The 23889-nt window shown below is 31.6% G+C and overlaps 3 protein-coding genes and 1 long non-coding RNA gene across 8 annotated transcripts; 3 read left to right on the top strand and 1 right to left on the bottom strand.

Annotated features, from left to right (window-relative positions):
* Positions 1-1459: 1459 nt before the first annotated feature.
* Positions 1460-6773, top strand: LOC107949055 (ERAD-associated E3 ubiquitin-protein ligase HRD1B). 4 transcript variants are annotated; one of them, XM_041075503.1, is made up of 8 exons: positions 1460-1606; positions 2662-3221; positions 3435-3611; positions 4010-4159; positions 4261-4469; positions 4967-5117; positions 5442-5736; positions 6533-6773. In XM_041075503.1, the coding sequence occupies exons 2-8, from the start codon at positions 2689-2691 to the stop codon at positions 6656-6658; spliced, it is 1641 nt and encodes a 546-aa protein (XP_040931437.1). In that variant the 5' UTR covers positions 1460-1606; positions 2662-2688; the 3' UTR covers positions 6659-6773. The 4 variants fall into 4 exon arrangements, with proteins under 4 accessions (XP_040931437.1, XP_016739255.1, XP_040931438.1 ...); XM_016883766.2 differs by having other exon boundaries at positions 5442-5715; XM_041075504.1 differs by having other exon boundaries at positions 2667-3221.
* A 2324-nt stretch (positions 6774-9097) lies between these two features.
* LOC107944384 (uncharacterized) lies at positions 9098-11168 on the top strand. The gene is made up of 3 exons (XR_001696206.2): positions 9098-9335; positions 9468-9595; positions 10539-11168. It is a non-coding gene; the product is annotated as an uncharacterized lncRNA (long non-coding RNA).
* Positions 11169-12755: 1587 nt separating this feature from the next.
* Positions 12756-19252, top strand: LOC107949057 (protein NRT1/ PTR FAMILY 2.7). Its single transcript, XM_016883767.2, has 4 exons — positions 12756-13065; positions 14121-14338; positions 16602-17140; positions 18240-19252. The coding sequence occupies exons 1-4, from the start codon at positions 12963-12965 to the stop codon at positions 19072-19074; spliced, it is 1695 nt and encodes a 564-aa protein (XP_016739256.1). The 5' UTR covers positions 12756-12962; the 3' UTR covers positions 19075-19252.
* On the bottom strand, positions 18048-23309 carry LOC121203126 (DDB1- and CUL4-associated factor 8). 2 transcript variants are annotated; one of them, XM_041075505.1, is made up of 7 exons: positions 23107-23309; positions 22650-22901; positions 21249-21392; positions 20472-21158; positions 19918-20172; positions 19497-19823; positions 18048-18993 (listed from the first exon to the last, which is right to left on the bottom strand). In XM_041075505.1, exons 1-5 carry the CDS (start codon positions 23218-23220, stop codon positions 19924-19926), a joined length of 1446 nt encoding a protein of 481 aa, XP_040931439.1. In that variant the 5' UTR covers positions 23221-23309; the 3' UTR covers positions 18048-18993; positions 19497-19823; positions 19918-19923. The 2 variants fall into 2 exon arrangements, with proteins under 2 accessions (XP_040931439.1, XP_040931440.1); XM_041075506.1 differs by lacking the exon at positions 23107-23309 and adding an exon at positions 22018-22108.
* Positions 23310-23889: the final 580 nt, after the last annotated feature.

Below are 23889 nucleotides of genomic sequence, written 5' to 3' on the forward strand. Positions count from 1 at the left end.
TATAATGACTAAATTTACGATTTATATATGATATAAAAACTAATAACAGAATTTAAGGTAAAAATACGATAGAGGCTCCTATATTAGGAGTTAGATTGCATTTTGCTCTCTCTACTAAAAAATGAGCAAATTAGTTTCTGTACTTTAGATCAAAGAGTAAATTGATCATTGTTTTTAAAATTCCATCCATTTATACCGTTAAAAAATGATCTTTATAAGTTAATATGAGGTACACGTGACATGCAATATGTTATTATCTGATTATTCCACCTGTTTAATAGGAAAATGGATAGATTTTTTAATATAAATGATCAATTTTCTATTTTATTTATCATACAATAATTAATTAATTTATTTTTTGAATAGAGGGGCAAACTGCAATACGAGTCCTAGAATTTCATTCTTCTTTTACTCTTGATTTTGCCTAAAATCAAACATTGACAGAAAAGAAGGTCGTAGAGTATTTATGGTTTAAATTTTCACAAAATTTTGCTAATATTAGTATTATTTTTTATAAAATAAAATAAAATTTCAGCTTTTAACTTTTAATATTAATAATCTAATTTTTGTTTAACACGAAATGAATAAATTTATTTTTTAACATTAATAGCAGGAAATTCCACGTGGGCTATGCTGATTGGTTTCGTCGACTGCAATTACGTGAATAAATAATAGCATGGGATAAATATTGGTCTAATGTTGTTTCTAGTCCCTATACTCTTTACATATTTAGAATTTAATCTCTATTTTTAATCCGAGAATTTAATTATTACTTTTTAACAATAGAAGTTTATTTGAAATAAATGTGAAAAGAATTGTAAATATATAAAAAAATTGGTCAAGTAGAGAAAGTCATACCCGAACAAAAACTCTAACTCTTAAGCTAATTCTCTAAAACAATATTGAAAATTTTTAAGACTGAATCGCAACCTTACATTTATAAATCTAATATTCTTTTGTCTTATTTGACTCTTCACGCATGTAATATTGTATACATAACTAGTTTTTAATAAATAAAAAAATATAATCAATACTATATATTAAACATTTAATTGAGTCGGTATTACGAGTTAATAAAATAATGAAAATACTCTTACTTTACAAAGTAAATTGTATTATTTCGAGGGTATTTTTAACACTTTCTATATTTAATATAGAAAAATAAAAAAATACACATATAATTGGATTCGAAATCTTATTTTTATTGTTAATTATATCGATTTTTAATAAATTTATTTTTCATCCCATAATCTAGTTTAATTTATTAGAATTCCAAACAGACTTCAATTATAAAATCAAAAGGGACTAAATTGATGAGATTAAAACTAGAAAGACCAAATTTCAAACATGAGAAGAATACAGAGACTAGCATCATAATTAGACCTAAATATTTTCTAAATTCCAAAAAAAAAAAAATCGTAGATTGAATAAATAGCCATCGGTTTTTTTTTGTCGATTTGTTGCTCTGATAAATTTGTTAAATTTATTTAGCTATAAAAAACTTATAATTTCTCCCGCAAAAAGCGAAGAAGATCGAAGGCAAAAAAAGGTCTCTCATTGTCGGTTCTCTCAGAAAAAAAATAATATTTGCACAAGTTTCTTTCAGGTCAATTCTAATCTCTTCTTCTTTTTTTTTTTGATTTTCTTTTCGCTTAAATTTCTCCAATTAATTGATAGAAAATTTTCGATTTGGAAGTTCTTTGATTTGATTCTTTGGTCGCGGGAGAAAATAATGTCGGAGGAAAATTTGATTTTTTTTTGTTTTATTTTGTTCGAATTAGTAAAGTTCAATACATTTGGATGCATAATTTAGATTTTTTTTGATAATTAAGTTGATCTCAATGCTTATGTTATTGTTTCGCAACGAATTAAATGGTTTGAAAAGAGTAAGGTTAATGATTAGGAGGATTTAGTGTTTTATGTTTGATTCTAGATTTTGATTTTCAGGGAAAATTTGAATTTTTTGTTTTGTTTTGTTCGAATTAATACATTTGGATACAGAATTTAGATTTTTTTTATAAATTAAGTTGATCTCAATGCTTATATTATTGTTTCGTAAAGAGTTAAATGGTTCGAAGGAGTAAGGTTAATCGATTAAGAGGATTTAGTGTTTTATGTTTGATTCTAGATTTTGATTTTCAGGGAAAATTTGAATTTTTGGTTTTGTTTTGTTCGAATTAGATGCTTGAATTAGTAAAGTTCAATACATTGGGATACAGAAATTGGATTTTTTTTTTAATTAAGTTGATCTCAATGCTTATATTATTGTTTCGTAACGAGTTAGATGGTTTGAAGGAGTAAGGTTAATTGATTAGGAGGATTTAGTGTTTTATGGTTGATATTAGATTTTGATTTTCAGGGAAAATTTGAATTTTTTTTTTGGTTGAAATAGATGTTTGAATTAGTAAGCTCTATGCATTTGGATTACAGAATGCGCAAAATTTAAAAAGAAAAAAAAACAGTTTATCTAAGTGCTTATGTTATTGTTTCATAATGAATTAAATGGTTTGAAAGAGTAAGGTTAATTGATTTGGATTACAGAATAGGAGAAATTTTTGAACGTTTACATTTTTTTGTTTTTAATAATTTCGGTTTATATTAAAAGGTTGGAAAGAGTAAGGTTTGATTCTAGATTTTGATTTTCCTCTTCTGGTTGAATAGTGCAGTGTGGTAATTAGGTAGAGTGAAATGATGAGGCTGCAAACCTATGCTGGTCTCAGTTTAGTCGCGATGCTAGCTGTTATTTACCATGCATTCAACAGTAGAGGCCAGTTTTATCCTGCTATGGTGTATTTATCAACCTCTAAGATCAGTTTGGTGCTGCTTCTCAACATGGGGCTTGTATTTATGTGCATCTCATGGCAAATAACCAAAAAGATATTCCTCGGGTCCCTTCGTGAAGCTGAGGTTGAACGGTTGAATGAGCAGTCGTGGAGAGAGGTTATGGAGATCCTCTTTGCGATCACTATTTTCCGTCAGGACTTCTCGGTTACGTTTCTTGCTATGGTTACTGCTCTGTTGTTAATCAAGGCTTTGCATTGGTTGGCACAGAAAAGGGTTGAGTACATTGAGACGACCCCTTCTGTTCCTATGTTGTCTCACATTCGGATTGTTTCTTTTCTGGGTTTCCTTCTTCTTCTAGATTGTCTGTTTTTGTCAAGTTCTATCAAGTTTCTGATCGAAACACGGCAAGCTTCAGTTTCCCTATTCTTTGCGTTTGAGTAAGTTTTTTAACTTGGCACATTTTATTTGTTTCTTGATTAATGATAACATGTATCATTTTTCTTTGTCTGTGTTAAAACATGTATTAACTACTACTTGTGAGTTTTCAAATTTACTAAAAATACCTTATCAGCTGCACAAGGGAGTGGTGGATCTGTATTTTCCAGTTTATCTATTTTCACTCTGACTAATGTTGAATTCCTTGGGTCTAGGTACATGATTCTGGCTACGACAATAGTGTCAACTTTTATAAAATATGTTTTCTATGTGAGTGACATGCTTATGGAAGGACAATGGGAGAAGAAGGCTGTCTATACCTTCTACTTGGAGCTCATTCGGGACTTGCTTCACTTGTCTATGTATTTATGCTTCTTTCTTGCGATTTTCATGTAAGTAAACTATTTATTTTTACTTTCTGCATGATCACAAGTTATTTATTCTGCTTTTCCATTGTGAAGTTTCTGAAATGTGAATGGCATGGTACTAAAACTTGGTTTCTATTACATTTTGCTGTAATGACACAGAAATCAGCTTCTAATCCTAAAAAGAGTATAATTTGGTTGTCATGAGGGCTTAGTCTTGTTTGGCTCTGTTGCCAACTTGATAAAGGAAGGCTGTGCTGCTAGGTCTTTATAAGATAAGTTATAATAGAGAATGGATATAGTATGATAAGTTTAATGAACTTTTTCTTCACCAGCCTTGGTATCTTAATTTGCTTGTGTGTATGTATATATATCCTACAGATTAATCAATGATATGGTTGTTAATTTTTAATTTGTTTATGCAGGAACTATGGTGTACCTCTGCACTTAATACGGGAGCTATATGAAACCTTTAGGAATTTCAAAATTCGTGTTGCTGATTACATGCGTTATAGGAAGATCGCTTCAAATATGAATGACAGATTCCCAGATGCAACCCCTGAAGAGCTCGCTGCGTGAGTCAAATATTTGATTGTGAACTCAGTTTTATATATTTTTAGCTATATTTTAATTTCAATTTGACTCATTTTTAATTGCTTACTGATTGGATGAACAGAAATGATGCAACATGTATTATATGCCGTGAAGAGATGACCACAGCGAAGAAGTTGATATGTGGACATCTTTTTCATGTGCACTGTCTTCGATCATGGCTGGAGAGACAGCATACCTGCCCTACATGTAGAGCTCTCGTTGTACCACCTGAAAACGGAACAAGTTCATCTGGAGGGCAACATGGACCTTGGTCAGATGCTCAAGGACAAGGTAACCTCATTGTAACATAATCTACAACATCCCTTGAGGATTTTGATTTTCTTGATAAATTTGAATGGTTGTATGCCACTTGTTAGCAGACTTATTTTGTTTTTGAGATAATACAGTTCATGCATCTTTTGATGCCTTGTCGAACTGCATGTGAGCTAGTTAAGGCCTGTGCCTTTATAAGGTGCGGAAATGTAAAATGACCACAGGTTTTACTCGTGCTTCAAGGGGCGCGCCTTAGTATCGTGTATATTACTTGAAGGCTTTTTCACTCCAACCCCATCTAAAGATGTTGTCCATGGATAACCTGTTCCATATCCCAGTTATCTTATACCACTTTGAAGCTGTTAAGCTCATTCAGGTTGCAAAGAACTGGGATGTGGAAATTAAATAATTGCTTTACTTTGATATTGCTTTGCTTCTAACTTCTATAACTTTATACTTATTAAATTGACATTACTGTTTTAAAAAAATCATCTAATTGTTTGAAGTGGGAACAGGGTCTGGCACAGGCTCAGCTCGACAAGGTTCTGATGGTGACATGGCTGCTGATAATTTGACCCAGCATCAGGCCAGGCTTCAGGCTGCTGCCACTGCAGCATCAATATATGAGAAATCCTACGTCTATCCATCTGCAAACACTCTAGTTTGGTAAGTAGTTTTATGCTTATAATACTTCATGTCAATTAAATTTGCAGTTTCCTCATTTTGCTGGCTGTTTTTCCCTGCGATTATTTTAACTGCCAATTGCACTGCTCTAATTATCAATTATTTCATTTTGCATTGAAATGATAGCTTCAAAAGCTGATAAGCTGTTCATTGCTTTAGAGGCTTTTCTAGATCATCAAGGTTTCTAATTGTGCTATTGATGTCGGTTCCTATACATGATCTGATCTGGCTCCAAATGCATTATTTTTGCCAATCCTGACTGGTACAGCCATTTACGTGTTACAATCTTGTGCATTTTAAATGCAGGTCTCCTGGATATGCTGTACTTCCCAAGGCTTATGGGCAACCGGATGACTCCACGAAGGGCGAATCTAGTGGGGAAACCACATCCACCGGAGAACAATTTGTCATTCCTGGTGGACAATTCAACTTGTCCTTTCCACGGTTCCCACATTGTGCTTTTGTTCCTTTCCAATTGCCTCGTGTTACTGGAAACATGGGAGAGGCATCGAGTAGTAATCTGCACATTCCAGATTCTCAGTTGGAAGCTCAGAAGAAGATCATTCAGCAACAGATTGAGGTATCATTTATGTGTCATAAGGTTGCTATTGTTGCCTTCTCCATCTAATTATGCGTTTCAAATTTTTTCTTTTTAAAAAGAACAACCGTCTTCTATATCTTGTCCCCTACTGTGGGATATACGTACTTTTTCTTGCTCAAGACAACGACAACTGGTATATAGCCCTCCCTTCCCCACCACACACATACATAAAATTGTGGGATCTGCTGCATGGCATGAGATTACCAATGTCATAGTCATGACCTTTTTTAGGACAGCCTCCTAATAGCATTAGCATTTAGAGCTTCCATACATATGTACATGCATCATGTATGCATGCATGCATACAATACATACATGGTAAAAGTACCAGGAGGCCCTTATATTGCACTTTGCCCCCTTTACTAAATATCGGGCAAATTAGTTCTTAGTACGATAAATCAAAGAGCAAGTTGATCCTTCTTTTAACAATTCCATCTATTTTTACGGTTAAAAACTGATCTCTGTATATCAGCATAAGGTACATGTCCACGCCATGTGTAACTGTCTGATTATTTCTTCAGGTGTGATAATTTTTAATTGTAGAAATGAATGAAATTTTAACATAAATGATCAGTTTGTCCACTGATTTAATGTATAGGGACTAATTTACCCATTTTTTGAGTATAGGGCAAAATTTAACCTGACTCCTAGTATAGGGACTTCTATAGTACTTTTCCCATAGACGTATAATTCTGCAATTTGCTGCATGGCATGAGAAATTGTCAAATGATCTCACACATTTCCAAATTGCTTTATTTGTTTTTCAACATTTTTCTTTGTTCTCAAAATTGAGTAGGTGCTACAAAATCAGCTCCAACTCCTGCAGATGCAGAAGCCGAAAACTGAAGGAAGTGTGGACACTGGTCCCACAGCATCGTCGGACAGAAAAGGGAAGACAATTTCTTCTTCTTCAGGAGATTGAAGAAAGTACGTACCCTTTTGGCAACTGTAATATTTTTTGTTTTTGTTTTTACATTACATCGGAACACCGCATTACTAACATTCTTGCCACTAGGCGAAGATATTTTACGTCCTTACATGGGGAACTAGTGAATGAATGAATAGGCATATAAGAAAGAAAAAAAAAAAGAAAAGAGGGTGGGGGGGGTGGGGCGGGGTTGAAGTTTAGGCTAAAAATTGTAGCATTGCTTCATTGAGGGGGAAAAATTGTTTTAAGCAACGATATTACATTTTGAAATTTAATTTTAATGAAAAAAAATTCAATTATCAAAATGTTTAGTAGTAAGGAAAAAAAAAATTATATGTTATAGGTATTAACTTTTCATTTTTACGTGTTTCCTTTTTTTTTTCTCTTTATTATCTTTTTTCAAAAATGTTGTGAAAAGTGGGGGAAATTGGAAAAGAAATATTTAAGCTAGAGGTGTTTGGGTTGAGGTTGGGTTGGGCTTATGCATTTTATCAATGTTTATGTCATACATGATTTTCTAGCTGGCGGCCGGGTTTGAAATATGGGCATTAAATTTTGCTTGAATTTATTTAAATTCATTCATATTTTTTTTAATTTTAAAAATATAAATATTATAACTAATATTTATTACTTATATATACATATATCTTTTACTAGCATTATATGCTTTTTTTAATTAAAATTTTAAGTATAAACAACTTAATAATTTTTTTAATATTTTCATTATAATTTTACTATATTTAAATTTTTACGGATAAATTATATAATACATGAAATAAAAGGAAAAAATAAAAAATAAAAAATGGTTTAAGTTGAGTTTGAATTTTTTATATTAAAATTCAAACTTGACTCATAATTTAAATAGGATATATAATTTAACCCTCCCTTTAACTTGCTTTATTGTCTTCTCTATTTCATATGTATTTCATAATTCACCATCTATACTAGGTTAGTGCAATATATAATCAAACTCCTTTATGGTTAACTTAAATAAAAAATTATTTTTTTAAAAATCAATTAGAAATTGATTAAAAAATCAATATATTAACATTAAAAACCCAATATATTCTGAGTTAAATGTTAATAAAATAGATGTAGTTGTCTCTTTACTTTTTTTTTCCTCATATAATGTAGATATATATATATTCAAAATTATTCGTCTTAAAAGGAACTGAATGTACATATATTTCTTCATTGAAAAGATGTTTTTCCACCCGCTAGTTATAGTGTTTTTCCTCGAAAAGATATATGTTTTCTATTTAGTTGTAGCAAAACTCGATTTTCCTTTAACAATTTTAAATTTTAAGTTAATTGGATTGAGTTGAAACTCGAATTATTTTAAGTTAATTTGATTTTTTTGAGTTAATTTAAATAAATAATTCGAGTTTCAAGTTTAAGTCTAATTAAATTTTAGAATTTGAATAACTTGGATAATTAAAACAATAGATTAAATGTAAATATCCTTTTATTCCTCGTTAATTTTGAAAGTAAGTAAATTGACTTTTATCTCAACAAAAATTAAAAAATTCTAAACAAAATATGAAAAAGTTAAAATTTTTAAAAAATTCTAAAAAATAATTTTGTAGACCTAAATAAGTAAACTAACTATTTAACTTTATTATACTAAAGTATTTTTTCTACTATTTTGCTTTGAAAAAGTTCTCAAATTTGGTTTCAAATTTATGTCATTTAATATGAAATTAGTTATATTGTAACAAGATTTGAATTTGGCATGTTTAATTTAACTATAACAATTTCACTCGATTCAATTTGACTTGATTATAATTTAATTTCACTTGACTCGATTCAAAAACATTTCAAATAAAATTAGAATGATAAAATAATACTAATCAACTCAATTAACTTGAAACTTTCTCACTCGATGTTCACTCCTATTTTTGCTCACTAATTCTAAAAAAGTGTGCAATTTTTATTCACTCCAAGATGAAAAATATTTTTAAATATTATAAATAATAAATTAATATTTATATCTATTTTATATTAATAATAATAAAAAAGCTTGGTGTCACGTTAATTCGATACCTATCAGTTAATTTTTTTTCAAAAGCACTGAAATTAAGGTTATTATTGTAATTAATTTATAAAAAAACTAATTTTAAAATTCACCTTTTTTTTGAGAAAAAAAATTATCCACTACAAATAACTTGTTTACTCAAAAGAAAAATCCATTATATTTAGTAAATATTTTTTAGAATAATTTGTTAACTATTTTAATTTATAAATATTTTTAAAATATAATTTCTAGAAAAACCCACAACATTTAGTAAATAGAAATTTTGGGCAATCCAGAAAATTTAGTATATTAATTTTCTGATTGTAAAAATAAAAATATTTATTAAAAATATTATTATTATTATTATTATTTTTCTTTTTTTTTTCTTTTTTGGGTCAAATAGTGAATTCTTTTCACCCACCTAAAGCACACTAATGCTGAATAAACCGACTTTAAGCCATCACTTATTCCACTATTTGATTAAAAAAACCCCCCTCTTCAAGTCAATAACCGATAGCAAATTTCCAATTTCTTTTGTTTTTTTTTGTTTTTTTTCACTATTATTTAAACGGCGATGACGATGAAGATGACAATCGCTTACGTTTACTGTTCTCACTGTCTCCACTATTCCAAAGCAGCCATTGAAGCTAACTTCTTGTGAGCACTCTCTTAAATTCTTGATTTTCATAATAAATCTTCTAAAATTTCAATATATTTTTTCATTCTTTTCTATGAATTTAATATTTGATTTTATATATGGTGATGAATGTGCGATCGATCGGAGCGTAGTTCTTGTTCTAGTTGTGGAAAATTGGTGAGCGAGGTCAATGTAAAGGGAAATCCAGATTCGGTTGTAAAGAAGAAATCCAAATTTCCAAGGTTTAAAAGAACCAAAAAGAACTCCATGAAAATTAAAGGTGAGTTTCTTCTTGGATCAGATGAGAAAAAAGATTGAAGAAGAAAAAAAAAAACTCAGTTCTTTAGGTTATTAATTTTTGGGAGAATATTGGTTTGTTTATTTTAATAATAATAATAATAATATTATTATTTTTGTTCTTTAAGTTGTTGTTATTATTATTATTATTATTATTAATTTTAAACAATTAATATAAAATTAAACTTTGGTTTTTAAAATCATTTGTATTAAAATTTTAATCTATATTATTTTAGATAAAAATTATATCAAATATGATTTTAGAAAATAATAAAAGCAATTAAAAATTTCAACTATCTTATTGTAAATTTTGTATTAATTAAATATATAATATCATTATCAAACAAATTTAAAAATCTAAACAATGATTTTTTTCTTTATAAAAAAAACCATAACGTTTGTAAAGCATGAAGATTGATAAATTGCCATAAATATACATTTTTCCGATGTTTATAAAAAAATAAATATTAAAATTGTATATAAACTTTGATTAAATACACTTTATCTTGTAATTTATACGTAAAAATTTTATTTAATTTAATTTCATTTCATCAATAAGTGATAATATTTTGTGTATAAATATTAATATTATACAATTATATTAAATTAATATGAAAATAATATGTACATATAAAGTGTAATTCAAGTTATATATATAATTATGACAACTTAAAATTCATGTATTAAATGGTACATTAAATGAAAAATTTGATAATTACCTATTTTTAATTAAAATCTAATTATAATATTAAAATCCAAGGCTATACATTCAATTAGAAACATTTTGTGTATAAATTTTGTCATAAAAGGGGAAGAATAATATGTTAAATAAGCTTTAGAGGCATAAAATATTAAGCATATATATATACACATATATCAGATATTATGCCTTCACCTTTGAGTCTATGCTGCGTTTACTATGCCAGACACTATTCCGATCACCGTTCACCAGATCCTTCTAGGCAACGACCGACATCAATCAGTTCATCCACTCTTACTATTCATCTCGATACAATTGATACTATTTTGTTCTTATATTATGCTTGAATGTTTATTTTAATATTTGAGTTTATTTTTCTGTTTCGTACAAGTATCTAAGTTTTTTTTTTATCCCAAAACTTAATCAAGTAGAAATTATTCTAATATCATATAATAGCTCAATCCAAGCCTAATTTAAACCTGACCGAGCCTAATCCATTAACACCTATGGTCAATTTTTCATTAAAATTCTTTTCAATGGAAAAAGGAAATGGATAATTATGTAATTTTGGTATTGTCCTAATTTCTCTCTTTTCATCTTTTTGGGTGGCCCAAGTCTTTGATATTCATTATTTCTATTTCAGCATTATAAACAGTAGTATTTTGGGAGCCATGGTCACATGTAGTGCCAAAATTTGAGGCCTACATTTTTTTACTATGAAAAATCAACCAATTCATGAGTGACCACCATATCAGATTTCATCAAATTCCATGATCTAAGTAAATGGTACATGTGGCAACAAATAGTGTTCCTGCAAATTGGTTTTGGATCTTTTCGTTATTCAGTCCGTAGGTATGGGCTTTCCGTAGAATCGAGGTACTATCAATTAGCTTAAGTGATAATAACTTTCTTTATTAATGATTTATATGTAATCGGTCGAGTTAAATCGAGTTAAATTATGTGCAAATTTTTTTGTTTATTATAGTTTCATTTAATATAACGAATTCCGACTTAATCAGAGCTGATAGGAACAGATTTTTTTTTATTTCGAAATTGAGTTTAGGTAGGTCAAAAATGGTATTTTTTAATAGTTATTAAACCGGGTTAAGTTCAGATTTAGAGAAAAACCCACCCTGCCTTGGTTAATTACAAAATTCACCTTTTACATAATATATTAATATTGGATTCTCATTTCCATTATTTGTGCAGCTCACCTTTGTGTTGTTATCCCATGAAAGCCTTTTTCCTTATTTTTTATTTCCATAATTTCTTCGTGTTGCATAAATAAAATATAGGACAAAAAATAATAGGAAATAATAAAAATTATTTTATTTTTGGGTTTTTTTTAAAGTCAGGGTCAAGCCATATGTGTCCTACATCGGGTCGAGACATGCAAAAATTTGACCCATCTTGTCCTATTGTCATCCTTAAAGTTTCCCTTATTCAAACACTTCAAAAATACTCTCATTCTAGAAATCCGAATAAAAGGATAAAATCAAACTAGCTATTTATAAGTCTCAAAATATTATTTTTTAAATGATAAACTAAATAATTTATATATTGATTTGGTTAAAAGAAATTATAAATATTATTTACTTAACAACAATGAGACTACGAACATGTGAGGTAAAAGTGATCATAAAAGAGGTTTAGATCGGGTTTATGTATGATATTAATATTATATATAAATCTTAAGTTTAGCTTAACTCAAAATATGAACTTCAAATTTGCTTAAATTTATTAATATTTATAAATAGCTAACTCAAACTCATTTAAGTCAGGTCGTTATATTACATTTTTATTAAATCTAGACATATTCAATATTTTTTTTGAGAAAGAACTTAACCTTTTTTTAATATTATAAACTTAAAAATTGAGACGGACTTGGGTTTTGAATATTGAAATCTAAATTTAACTTATATTTTAAACGTTCTAATTTTTCTCTAAATTTATTTTTCAGATATAATATTTTTATCTAAATCCTTTCAAATCAAAGGGTGAATGAAATCCAACAGGGATGTGCAACATAAACAGTGTTTTCATACATACAAAATGTGCACTACTGTTTGATTGCAAAGCTTACTAATAAAGCATGTCTGCTTAATGTTTTTTTATTCTCTTTTCAAAAAAATAACATAAAATTAATTAAATCCCTTAATCCAAAGGAAATTGTCATTTGTTTATTTACTTATTTCATTTTATAATATATTTACATGACTGAATTTTTTGAATTAAACATTATTAAAACGTTTTTAATTTGTGAAAAAAATTCAAAGAGAATAAAGAAAAACCATTTTACAGTCCAATGCATCTTATTCTATAAGTTGTAATGGCATCTCTTTTGATATCATCATCACTATGGATAATATCTATGTATGAGTTTTCAAAAATAAAAGAGAGTATATATATATATATATATGTGTGTGTGTGTGTGAGTCATCATAATTCTTTTGATTTTTGATGCTCTATATCTTGCACTTTTTTTTGTTCATCTTTTTGGATGACAATGAGTGAAGCTTGAGACAACTGGTGGAGAGAATATGTAACAGCAAAGCTTTATTGGCCATTCTATAAAAATGGCTTCCATTGTGTAGATCATTAATTAAAACTCAAAAGTCTTAGCTAAATATCTTGTTTCATCGGAGTGACTATGGATGGTGGTGGTGAAGAAGTTTCCAGTGACGGAGAAGGTCAAATGTTGCCGGATTCCGCTCGTAAACGTGGTGGCTGGGCTACTTTCCCCTTCATTGCTGGTCTTTCTCTCTCTCTCCCTCCCTTTTCCTCACTTTTTTTTTAAAATTTTGGTTACGTTGCTGAACTCTTTATTTTTTTTTATTTTTCAAAAATGTGTTTTCTATGTGCAATAAAATATGTGTTTTTGATTATTTTTAAGTAGGTATTAGATACTTACTCGAGTTCGGCTAATGTAAGAAGTGTATAATGAATTCTCAAAATTATACTTACCTTATTCGAACTCTTTTTTTACTCTAAAATACCAATGTTTGAAACTTGTTTTTGACACTTATTCAATCATAGATTTTAATTGTTTTTAGACATACATATTAAACACTTACTCGAGTTTGGCTAATGCAAAAAGTGTCATGAATTCTCCGAACTATGCTTACTTTACTTAAACTTTTCATTTTCTCTAAAACACCCGTGCTCGATATTTGTTTTTGATATGCATGCCAACATGGGTTTTTGGTTAGTTTTTAGACATGTATACTTGTATAACACATTTATTTGAGTTCAGCTAAAGTAAGAGATGTGTCATGAATTCTCCGAATTATGTTCAAACTCTTCATTTTCTCTAAAATACGCATGCTTGATATTTGTTTTTGACATGCATGCAAATGTGAGTTTTTGATTGTTTTTAGACATATGTATACTCATATCACACATTTACTCGAGTTTGGCTAAAGTAAGAAGTGTGTCATGAATTATACAAACTATGCTTACTTTACTCAAACTCTTCATTTTCTCTAAAATACCAATGCTTGATATTTGTTTTTGACACATATACAAACACGAGTTTTGATTATCATTAAACATGTACACTTGTATCACGAACTCAAGTTTGGCTAAAGTAAGAAGTGTGTCATGAATTCTTCGAATCATGCTTATTTTACCCAAACCCTTCATTTTCTCTAAAATACTCATATTTGAAACTTGTTATTGTCAGATACTCTCAAACATGGGTTTCGATCGTTTTTAGACATATACTCGTATTGGATACTTACCCTAATTCGGCACCGAAAGAAATGTGTCATAAATTTTCGGACTAACAAGCAAATGAAAAAAAAAACAGGGGCACTAATAGGATCAAGCATAGCAGTATCAGGATGGGCAAACAACTTGATTGTGTACATGATTGAAAAATTCCATGTGAGAAGCATTGATGCAACCCAAACATTCAACATTGTAGCTGCTTCTACTAGTTTACTTCCTATGGTTGCTGCAATCCTTGCCGATTCTTTCCTCGGTTGCTTTTCCGTCATCTGGATCTCATCTCTTATCTCGATCCTGGTAACCATTTACTTTTATTTTCATTATGAAACGACCTCAAATTATGAACCTAGATTCTAAATTGATTATGTTGAAGGGAGGTTGACTCTTTCTAGAGAAGTATTCAAAGTGTCGTTCGTCAGGAGCCAAAAGAGTCCTCAACGGGTTGGTATTGTCCCTGGGTAAAGCTGAGGTTTTGTCTCTTGACTTTGTTAAGAGCCCAAGTGTCAAAGGAGGCAGGATTCACAAGGTGGGAGCACCCACCTTGTTGGATCACGCACTTGGTAGGATTTGAACCCTTGCTCCTTATATGGCATCTAAGGGCCTAATCCAACAAAGTGTTCTTGCTCTATAAACCCTATCTCCGACACTCGAACTCTTGACAAAGTGTTGTCCATTTGGTTAACGCAATCTCAACGGCTCGATATCGTCTCTAGGTTGAGCCAGGGTTTTATCTCCTAACTTCGTTAAGTGCCCAAGTGCTGAAAATGAGGTTCACAAAGTGGAAGCACCTTGTTGGATTAGGCTCTTAGATGCCATATACGGAGCATGAGTTCAAACCCTACCAAGCGCTCAGCTCAATTCAACAAGGCGCTCATGCTCTGTGAACCTTGCCTCCAGTACTTGCGCTCTTGACAAAGTTGGGAGACAAAATTCCAACTTAACCCGGTGATAATACCAACTCGTTAAGGGGTCCATTGGTCCCAGACGAACGACACTTCAAAGACTTCTCCAAAAGCAGTTGGTTCCCCTCAACAAGTCCGAAACTTCAAAATGTTTTAATTGAACCTTTAAAGTATCAGCAATGTATGAATCACTATTAACCTAATCATTAATTCAAACATATTTAAAACATGTGGATCAAATTGTAAACATATATGCACATGGACAACTTGAATCTGACATTTCTGAAAAAGACAATGCTTAATAAAATTTAGAAGTATTATTTCTTTTCTTTAATTCGTTGAATCCAAGCGGCCCATATAATATTTACACATGTATTTACAATTTGATCTAATATTTTAAAGCCCAAACTAATTTGAATACTCAATTAAAATATTTTTAACACGAACCATAGTTTAAGAATGTCGTGTTTAATATTTATATTTTAATATATATTCAGATATAGCATACAAATATAATTAATATATTCTATTCAAAACCCGAAACCCGAAAAAAAAGCATTTGAGTATTTAAAAATTTCTTCTATCCTGGAATATTGGATGAAAAAGGAGTTAGCTAATGTTTGACTAACTTTAGTATTGTTCTTTACTGTTGGCATATTAGAGCTTTATCAATGTTGCCATTAAGAATGAAATGTTTGATGCCTATCCAAATATATTTCTTAATTATTTGGTTTATTCGATTCGATTTTTTTAACGCTAGTTAAAAGCTTAAGAATATACTTAAATAGTTAATAACTTTTTTTTTAAAATTAAACAATTTTTTTCGGAATAAATTGTGTGAGCACAATCATTCCGATTCTTCATTTTTATTGAAAGTACTTGTGTTTAATATCAGTATTCGATACATATTCATATATGAATATAAATCCTCTAAGTATTTAAAATTTTTGAAATAAAATTTTATAAAATACAAATCCTTCAAATATTAAAAAAAAGAGAGAAGTAAATGTAATTCTTATTTTAGTCCCTCTATTATGTTGAAATTTGAAATTTAATTTTATTTCTTTAATTTGACATAATTTAGTCCCTCTACTATGCTAAAAAAGTGATGACTGAGAAATTTCTTTCAGAACTACCCTAAGTATTTGGTTTTCATATAAATTTATTATTTGCTAATCATGATCAGACTTGTCCATAAGATGGGTCGAGTCACGGCCTGGCTCAGAAAAATTTAAGCCTAGGACTGTTTTCGGCATGGCCCGCAAAAAAAAACCCATTTCATTTTTTAAACGATATTAAAATATGTTTTTATATTAATTTTTCATATATTTTTATAATTAAATTTAAATTTAAAAATATTTTTTATTATTTAAATTTTATTCAAGTTGTGCTAGACATAAAAACCTTGTTTAATCCTGGCCCATGAACAAGCGGTTGACTGAATTTTTGCATAGCCCTACCTATGTAACCATAGTGACAAAAATCAATAAATTAATCTAATTAAGTGAATACTATTAAATTTTGCTGTTAAATCACTTAGCTGAAAATTAATATTCAATAATTTATATATGACGAATTATGATAAATTAAGGGTAATTAACTAGACCAGCATATATTTATTTATGGATACGAGAATTGATTTACCACCGCATTTGCAGGGTATTATCCTAATAGCTTTAACGGCTATGCTTGATCCCTTAAGGGCTCAACCATGTCAACACGGATCAGCATCGTGCCCGACACCATCAAAAGTTCAATTCTGTATACTTTACTCAGGCATAGCATTAGCCGCGGTAGGTGTGGCGGGCACACGTTTCACCATCGCAGCCATCGGAGCCAACCAATTCGACAATTCGAAGGATCAAAGGGTGTTCTTCAATTGGTTCGCCGTCACTTTGTACGCATCGATGGTGTTAGGTGCGACGGTGATTGTGTACATTGAGGAAAATGTGAGTTGGGTGTTCGGGTACTGGTTGTGTGTTGCGGTGAATGTCATCGGGTTAGTCGTTTTTTTATCGGGGAAACGTTATTATCGACACATAAAGCCTCAGGGAAGCCCATTCTTGAGCCTTGCACATGTTGTTGTTGCCACAATTGTTAAGAGAAAAGTGTCTCTTTCATCTAGAGCTGAAGATTATTACCATAAAGAAGATGGTCCTAGGGAGAAACCAGTTTCATTGCCTTCTAAAAGCTTCAGGTATTTGATCTATTTATTTCGAAATTTGATATTCTCGTGACTAGACTTGTTTAAGGATCATATTATTTATTATTGATTAAATGTTAATTCAATTGGTACGGTTGTTGTTATAGCAACTTGGAAGTCATATGTTAGAATGTGTTTAAACCAAGGTTGTTTAAACAAGATCACTTGTCAGACCGATTGGACTAGGAACCAGCCGAGGTATCAATCTAGTAGAGGCATTGAACCAATTGACCCAGGAATTGGTACTTACCAGTTGAACCAAATTTTTAATATTTTATTATTATTATTAATTTTTTAATGATTTACGATAGGCCGGCGAATCGGTGGCTTGACCGGTTCAACCACTGGCCGAGTTCTGAAAAGCTTGGTGAAACGCATAATATCCTCCACTTTAAGGGTTTTGGAGAGTTTTATGGGTAGTTTATGAATTGTCTCAAAAAGAAAATCAAGTTATTCAAAGTTTGAAAGATCAACTCGATATTGGACAAAAATAATATACTCAGAAAATGAGTTTGGACAAAAACTCGTCTAGAATATAGGGTGGGTTTAGACTCTAATATGCAAGGCTCGAGCCTAGGCTATTTTTCAACTTTTTTAATATGTTAGTTTACTTTTCTTTTTTGAACATTAATATGTTTTTTTTTTCATATGTTATGTATTTTATATTATATTAAAATTAAATATATATAATATTATAATGTAAATAAAACTCTCTAAAGGGCAAAGCTATTCGCTCGAATGTTTGTCGAAGATTGAGACAAAAATATTATGTCTGAAATTTTAATTTGGACAAAAAAATAAACGTGTTCAAGATACATATCAAACTTTTTCACCAATATTCGAAACCCATTTTGGACAATATTATTTAAGTTGCTTATATGTAAATATTAAATAAAAAATATCATTCGAAAAATACATGAGCTGACTAAAATAACTATTTTAGTCTTTTACAATTAAGATTCATAATTCGTGTTTGGTCGACTTATGGTGTAAATACCATACATTGACTCGATCTGTCAACATATTTACTCATATTTTTACAATTTAGTCTTTTTTACGATATTAATGGCATTAACCAATCAAGCAAATGCAGGTTTCTAAACCATGCTGCTGCAATGGAAACCGAGGAGGACAGCAAGGTAAATTCATGGAGACTATGCTCCGTACAACAAGTTGAGGATTTTAAAAACCTGTTGCGAATTTTCCCATTACTGTCGAGTGGCGTATTAATGTGCACGACACTGCCGGTTATAAGCACCTTAACAATCCTCCAAACTCTAACCCTCGATCGCCGTCTTGGGCCAGATATGAAAGTCCCAGCAGGGTCAATGATAGTGTTCATATTAACCTCAACAGCTATCAACCTCACATTGATTGATCGGTTCCTTTTTCCGCTATGGCAGAAGATGACCTTAAGATCGCCGATGCCCCTTCACCGTATTGGACTCGGTCACTTATTTAACATGACAGGTATGGCTGTTGCTTCCTTGGTGGAATCAAGGCGGCTAAAACTGGCTCAAACCCATAGTGTTTTGGACCATCCAGGGTCCGTTGTCCCTATGTTTGTACTATGGTTAGTGCCCCAACTAGTCTTGGTTGGACTCGGTGAAGCATTTCATTATCCAGGACAAGTCACGTTGTATTACCAAGAATTTCCGAAGCCGTTGAAAAGCACCGCAGCAGCAATGATTTCAGTTGTCGTTGGATTCGCCTACTATCTAAGCACCACCGTGATTGATTTGGTTCGAAGGGTCACGACGTGGCTGCCAGATGATATAAACAACGGGAGACTCGGGAATGTGTATTTGATGTTTGCAATGATGCAGATGTTGAACTTCTTTTATTTCCTGTTTTGTGCAAAGTGTTATAAGTATCATAGTGTGGAGGGAGGAAATAAAAACAGTGATGATGAGAGTTCTAAAAGCTGATGTTTAAACCGTGAACTCGGTTTTCGGTGGAATTCAAGAAGCATTTCGAATTTTCTAGGGAAACAAACAGTGAAAGGAGGGGAATGATGATTTGTGGAAGAAAATTCAATTAGAAAATGGTGTAATGATAACCATATTCAAACATACAGAAAGCATATTGTTTACAAAGTTACTCGAACTTGATTGTGAGTGTCGTACTGACATTTATTATCTCTACAACTACGGCAAATGCCGCACAACTGAGAATATGGACGGGACTGAAAAAAAATGAATGTACACCCTTAGATCTATGTGCAACACACTCACCCAAGTCTGAATAACATAGTGATATATAATATAACTAACGAAGTAACGGGATATTTTAACATGGTATATCTAAGAAACACTGAAACATTCACTTGTTTCGAAGTTGGGGAACTTACTTTTGGTTTTCTTCGTGCTCCATGCCAACCAACAACCGAGATGATCTGCCACACACCAAGACTTCATGAATAAATCTTGATAGAAAGATGATCCTTGTATGATAATGTCGCGAATCCAATCAATGCGCTCTGTTTCAACTTTTGGGAAGCCTTGTATGACTGAAAATTCTCATCTGACAATGGAGAATTGTTTGTAGATCGTGGCACTATCAAGATGGAAGAAATAATATTTGGAATACCCGTAAGCATTCATTCTGTATGCAAACACTAGTTTCCCGAGCTGACTCCGTTCTGGGAGAGAAAAATCATTCACCGCTGTTTGCTCCCCTACAAGAGATCGTCCAAGAGTTTTGATATTATCGGAACTTTTTATGATAAATAAAACCGGAAGAACTTGAAATTTCCATACTTTCAAACTTACAAGACATTAGCTGATCTTGCAATCTCCGAAGTTCTCACCAGGATACTCTTCCGAAAATGTGATGTCATTTGTGAGCCCTGAAATATAATCTTCATCCTCATCTTCTTCATCACTTTCAAGATCAGGTCTACTATACCGTCTTTCAACATATTCAAACATCTGCCGCCTCTGTAGGCGGACAACATGCATTATAACATCAGGGGCAAGTGTTGCCGGGGACTGGTCCTCTCTATTCTGTCTATTAGATTCCGTAATCTGTTCGTAGAGAATACAAGTAAATACACATTCATAAATCATCTTAGGGTAAACTACACTAGTAGTCACCCAACTATTAGTAAATTTCTTTTTTCATCACCCAACTATGAAAAGTTACAAAATAGTCACTCAACTATTCAATTTTGTTTTTTTTGGTCACCAAACTATCTTGGATTTTTAGGTGTTCCCATTTTTACGTTAGCCAAATAGTGACCAAAAAAGACGAAATTGAATAGTTGGATGACTACTAGTGTAGTTTATCCATCATCTTATTAACACTACTGGATACGAGATGATACCTTCTTCAAGTTTTTAGGAAGTGCAGGAGCATCACCAGCCATAGGAGCCCAAAGCTTTACATCTTTATCAAATCCACATGTAGCTAAAAATGGCATGCACGGATGAGGCTCAAGATGATTTACTATACGCCGATCACCTACCATTACTCGAACAAGCTTAGCACCCTTCTTCCTCCAAATAAATATATGCCCACAATCAGAACCACTCATCACATATTCATCTTTGGGGCCAAAAAAACTCACTCCTTTGACGGTTTGTGAGTTTCTATGACCCGCATAAACTTGCGGTTCCTCATTTCTCAACTGAGTTTCAGACTCAAGAGATAACGGAGAAGGTCCGAGCCCCATGTTCTCTTGGAATAAATAAATCAGCTCATCATTATAAGAAACAAGTAGTTCACTTGCTTTAGAATAAGCTAATCCTGTAATATGAACATGGTTAGAGTGAAACAGATGGCGAGGGCAAAATAAGTTCACAGGTTCATCCGAAACATTAGATCCATCCGACTGATATCTTCTGATATCATAGACGCGTGCATATTCATCGGAACCTCCAATAGCAAAGTAATTTGGATTCCTTGGATCAATTATAATGGCGTTTAACCTTATGTTTAAAGGCGGACTGTTAGTTTCTTTGAATGAGAAGCAATGGAATAGCTTCAAAGCTGAACCACATCGCAGATCATACTGTAACACACAAAAGAGTAAAGAATAATGACAAAACCAAAAATTGATCGAAGCTAAAATAAAGTTGCACTTTCCATTAAATTAACTAACATGTTGAACTAAGCCGTCTTCACCACAACTAAAGAATATGTGCGGACTTCCTGGCTCGACAGCAAGGCAGTGTACACGACCTTGGTGCTTTCCCAACCTTCCTGTCTTAACTTGACCATTCTCCAAAATCTCTCCAAGCCTCACCTGATATAAAAAGAAAACCATTTAGAAGGTCAGAAGTAAGAAATTATCAGTCTCATTAGTAGATTCTTTAGTTATGTTTCAAGAAGTTTCTTTGAATGAGCAAAAATAACCTATTAGTAGCTTCTATATTGCTGCGACTCTTCATTTTTATTTTGAAGTACACATGTTCAACACTCGTGTTAGATGCACTTTTGTGTAATGGTTATGGGGATATGAGACTTAAAGTCCCTCCAAATACACTAAGAAATTAAAAAAATTAGAGCATCATGCTAATAATGAGACGATATTAGTTTATCCTCTTTAGGGGCCATGAGCAGCACACCCTGAAGTGGCGCCATCCAAGCACACATGGCCTCTATATCCTAGAGGACACGAGTTCAAGTCTCCCAATACGCAAAGCTTTTTAACGATCATGGTTTCGTTTGACATCAGAGACAAGACATTGAAGGTGCCCTACTCAAGGCCCAAGGGCATCCCAAAGATACCAATACATTTGGACTATCAGTAAGAAGCTCTAACAATAACAACATCAAATGCATACCTGGCACTCACATCTAAATCCGACTAACATAGACTAGCATTAAGGATCAAAGCAAGGATAAGCAAAAAGCATAAACACCACGACCTGGCCATCAGCAGTAGAAGTGACTATTCTCTTATCATCAAGGATCAAAGTAGGGATATGATGCTTAAAGTCCCTCCAAATACGCAAAAAGCTTCAAAAAAATTAGAGCATCATGCTAATAATTAGAAGATATTATCCTCTTTAGGTGCCATGAGCAATGCACCCTCAAGTGGGGCCATCCTAGCACACATGACCTCTATATCCTAAACAACACGGGTTCAAGTCTCCCAATCACTAAGCTCTTCAACTATCATGGTTCCAACAAAACCTTGAAGGCACACCACTCAATGGAATCCAAAGAGAAGAATACATTCGGACCATCAGCACAAAGCTCTAACAATACCAATATCAAACACATTCCCGACACTCAGGGACAAAGACAAAGGGGGGTAGGCGGTGGCCTTGCCCCCTCCCTCCCCCCCCCCCCAAATGGTAGATCTCCCATTAGCCCTTAAATTATATATTAATATGATGGTAAAATTGCACTTTAGCCCCAATAATTTATGATTCATCTCTGACCGCTCCTAAAGCACTTTTCTGGCTTTGTCCCTAGGACACTCGTATCCAAATCCGACTAACATAGACAAGCATCAAAGCAAAGGATAAACAAAAAGCATAGAACATTCATTTACCTGACCATCAGCAGAAGAAGTGATTATTCTCTTATCATCAGTTAAAGGCATAATTCTAGCTTGAAATATATTGTCTAAGTGACCAGAAGCATAACAAAGTGTTTTGGTTTTAGTTGCCCAATTCCATAACATAACATGCTTATCATCAGAACCTGAAACCAAGATATCACCATTAAAGTTGAATTCCACAGTGTTTACACATCCTTCATGGCCATTTAGTTTCCCATAAAGATCGATTTTTTCTACTATAACCTGTACCAAAATAACACACGGAAAAAATAATTAAAAATTAAAATCATATCAAAAACAGAATACAAATTAACTGAATCTTAAATACCCAGCTTTTCTAAGAACAAGAATTGAACATTAGATAGATGACTTATTGTTTATAATTTCATTGGATGGTGTGATCACAGTGGGGGACTAAAAGAAAGAGCAAAGAATAAAAGTATGGAACCTGTGAAGAAGAGAAATGGCGAGAAAAAGTTTGTGGGGAAGAAATTATCATTTCACGGTTGATGATTTCTGGGAAAAAACCATGTTTGCTTCTCTTGAAATTTGTCGTCTCCATTGTTTCAATTTTTTGAAACGGAATTTTCTTTTTCACAGTTCAGTTCTTGTTATTTGCTTGGTGACCTATGCTTTGTGTATATGGTGCAAGTAACACGTGTTTTTCGCAAGCTATTCGAGGTAAAATTACAATGAGACCCTGTACATTTTATCCCTTTTATTTTTAAAAAATCAAATTAATCACTATTTGTTAAATCAAGGAGCAAATGAATTCTAACTATTAAAATATCATAAACTTTTGCGTTTAACAGAATAATTAAACAGTAACACATAGCGCGAAATGTATACCACATATTAATATGTAGAGACTAATTTTTAACTATAAAAATAGATAAAAATCTTAATAAAAAATTTAAATGAGATTACAATTTATCAATTTATTTTTTAATCTATTGTACATGAACTAATTTGCATAATTTTTAATAGAGAGTACAAAATAAAATTTGACTCCAAGTACAATGATCTTTATAATATTTTTACCAAAAACTTCAAATGAGGTTACAAATTTTCAAATTAAAATTGAGTTATGGATGAGTTAACTTCAAATACCATAGTTCCCAATTCAAACCCCTTACTTACAAGCTTAACTATTTTAATATAGTTTACATTATGAAATTATTTTTTTATATTTAATATATTTTAAATTATGAAATTATATTTTTTACTCAAC

The sequence above is a fragment of the Gossypium hirsutum genome, chromosome A08 (assembly GCF_007990345.1).
Source record: "Gossypium hirsutum isolate 1008001.06 chromosome A08, Gossypium_hirsutum_v2.1, whole genome shotgun sequence".
Taxonomy (NCBI): Eukaryota; Viridiplantae; Streptophyta; class Magnoliopsida; order Malvales; family Malvaceae; genus Gossypium; species Gossypium hirsutum.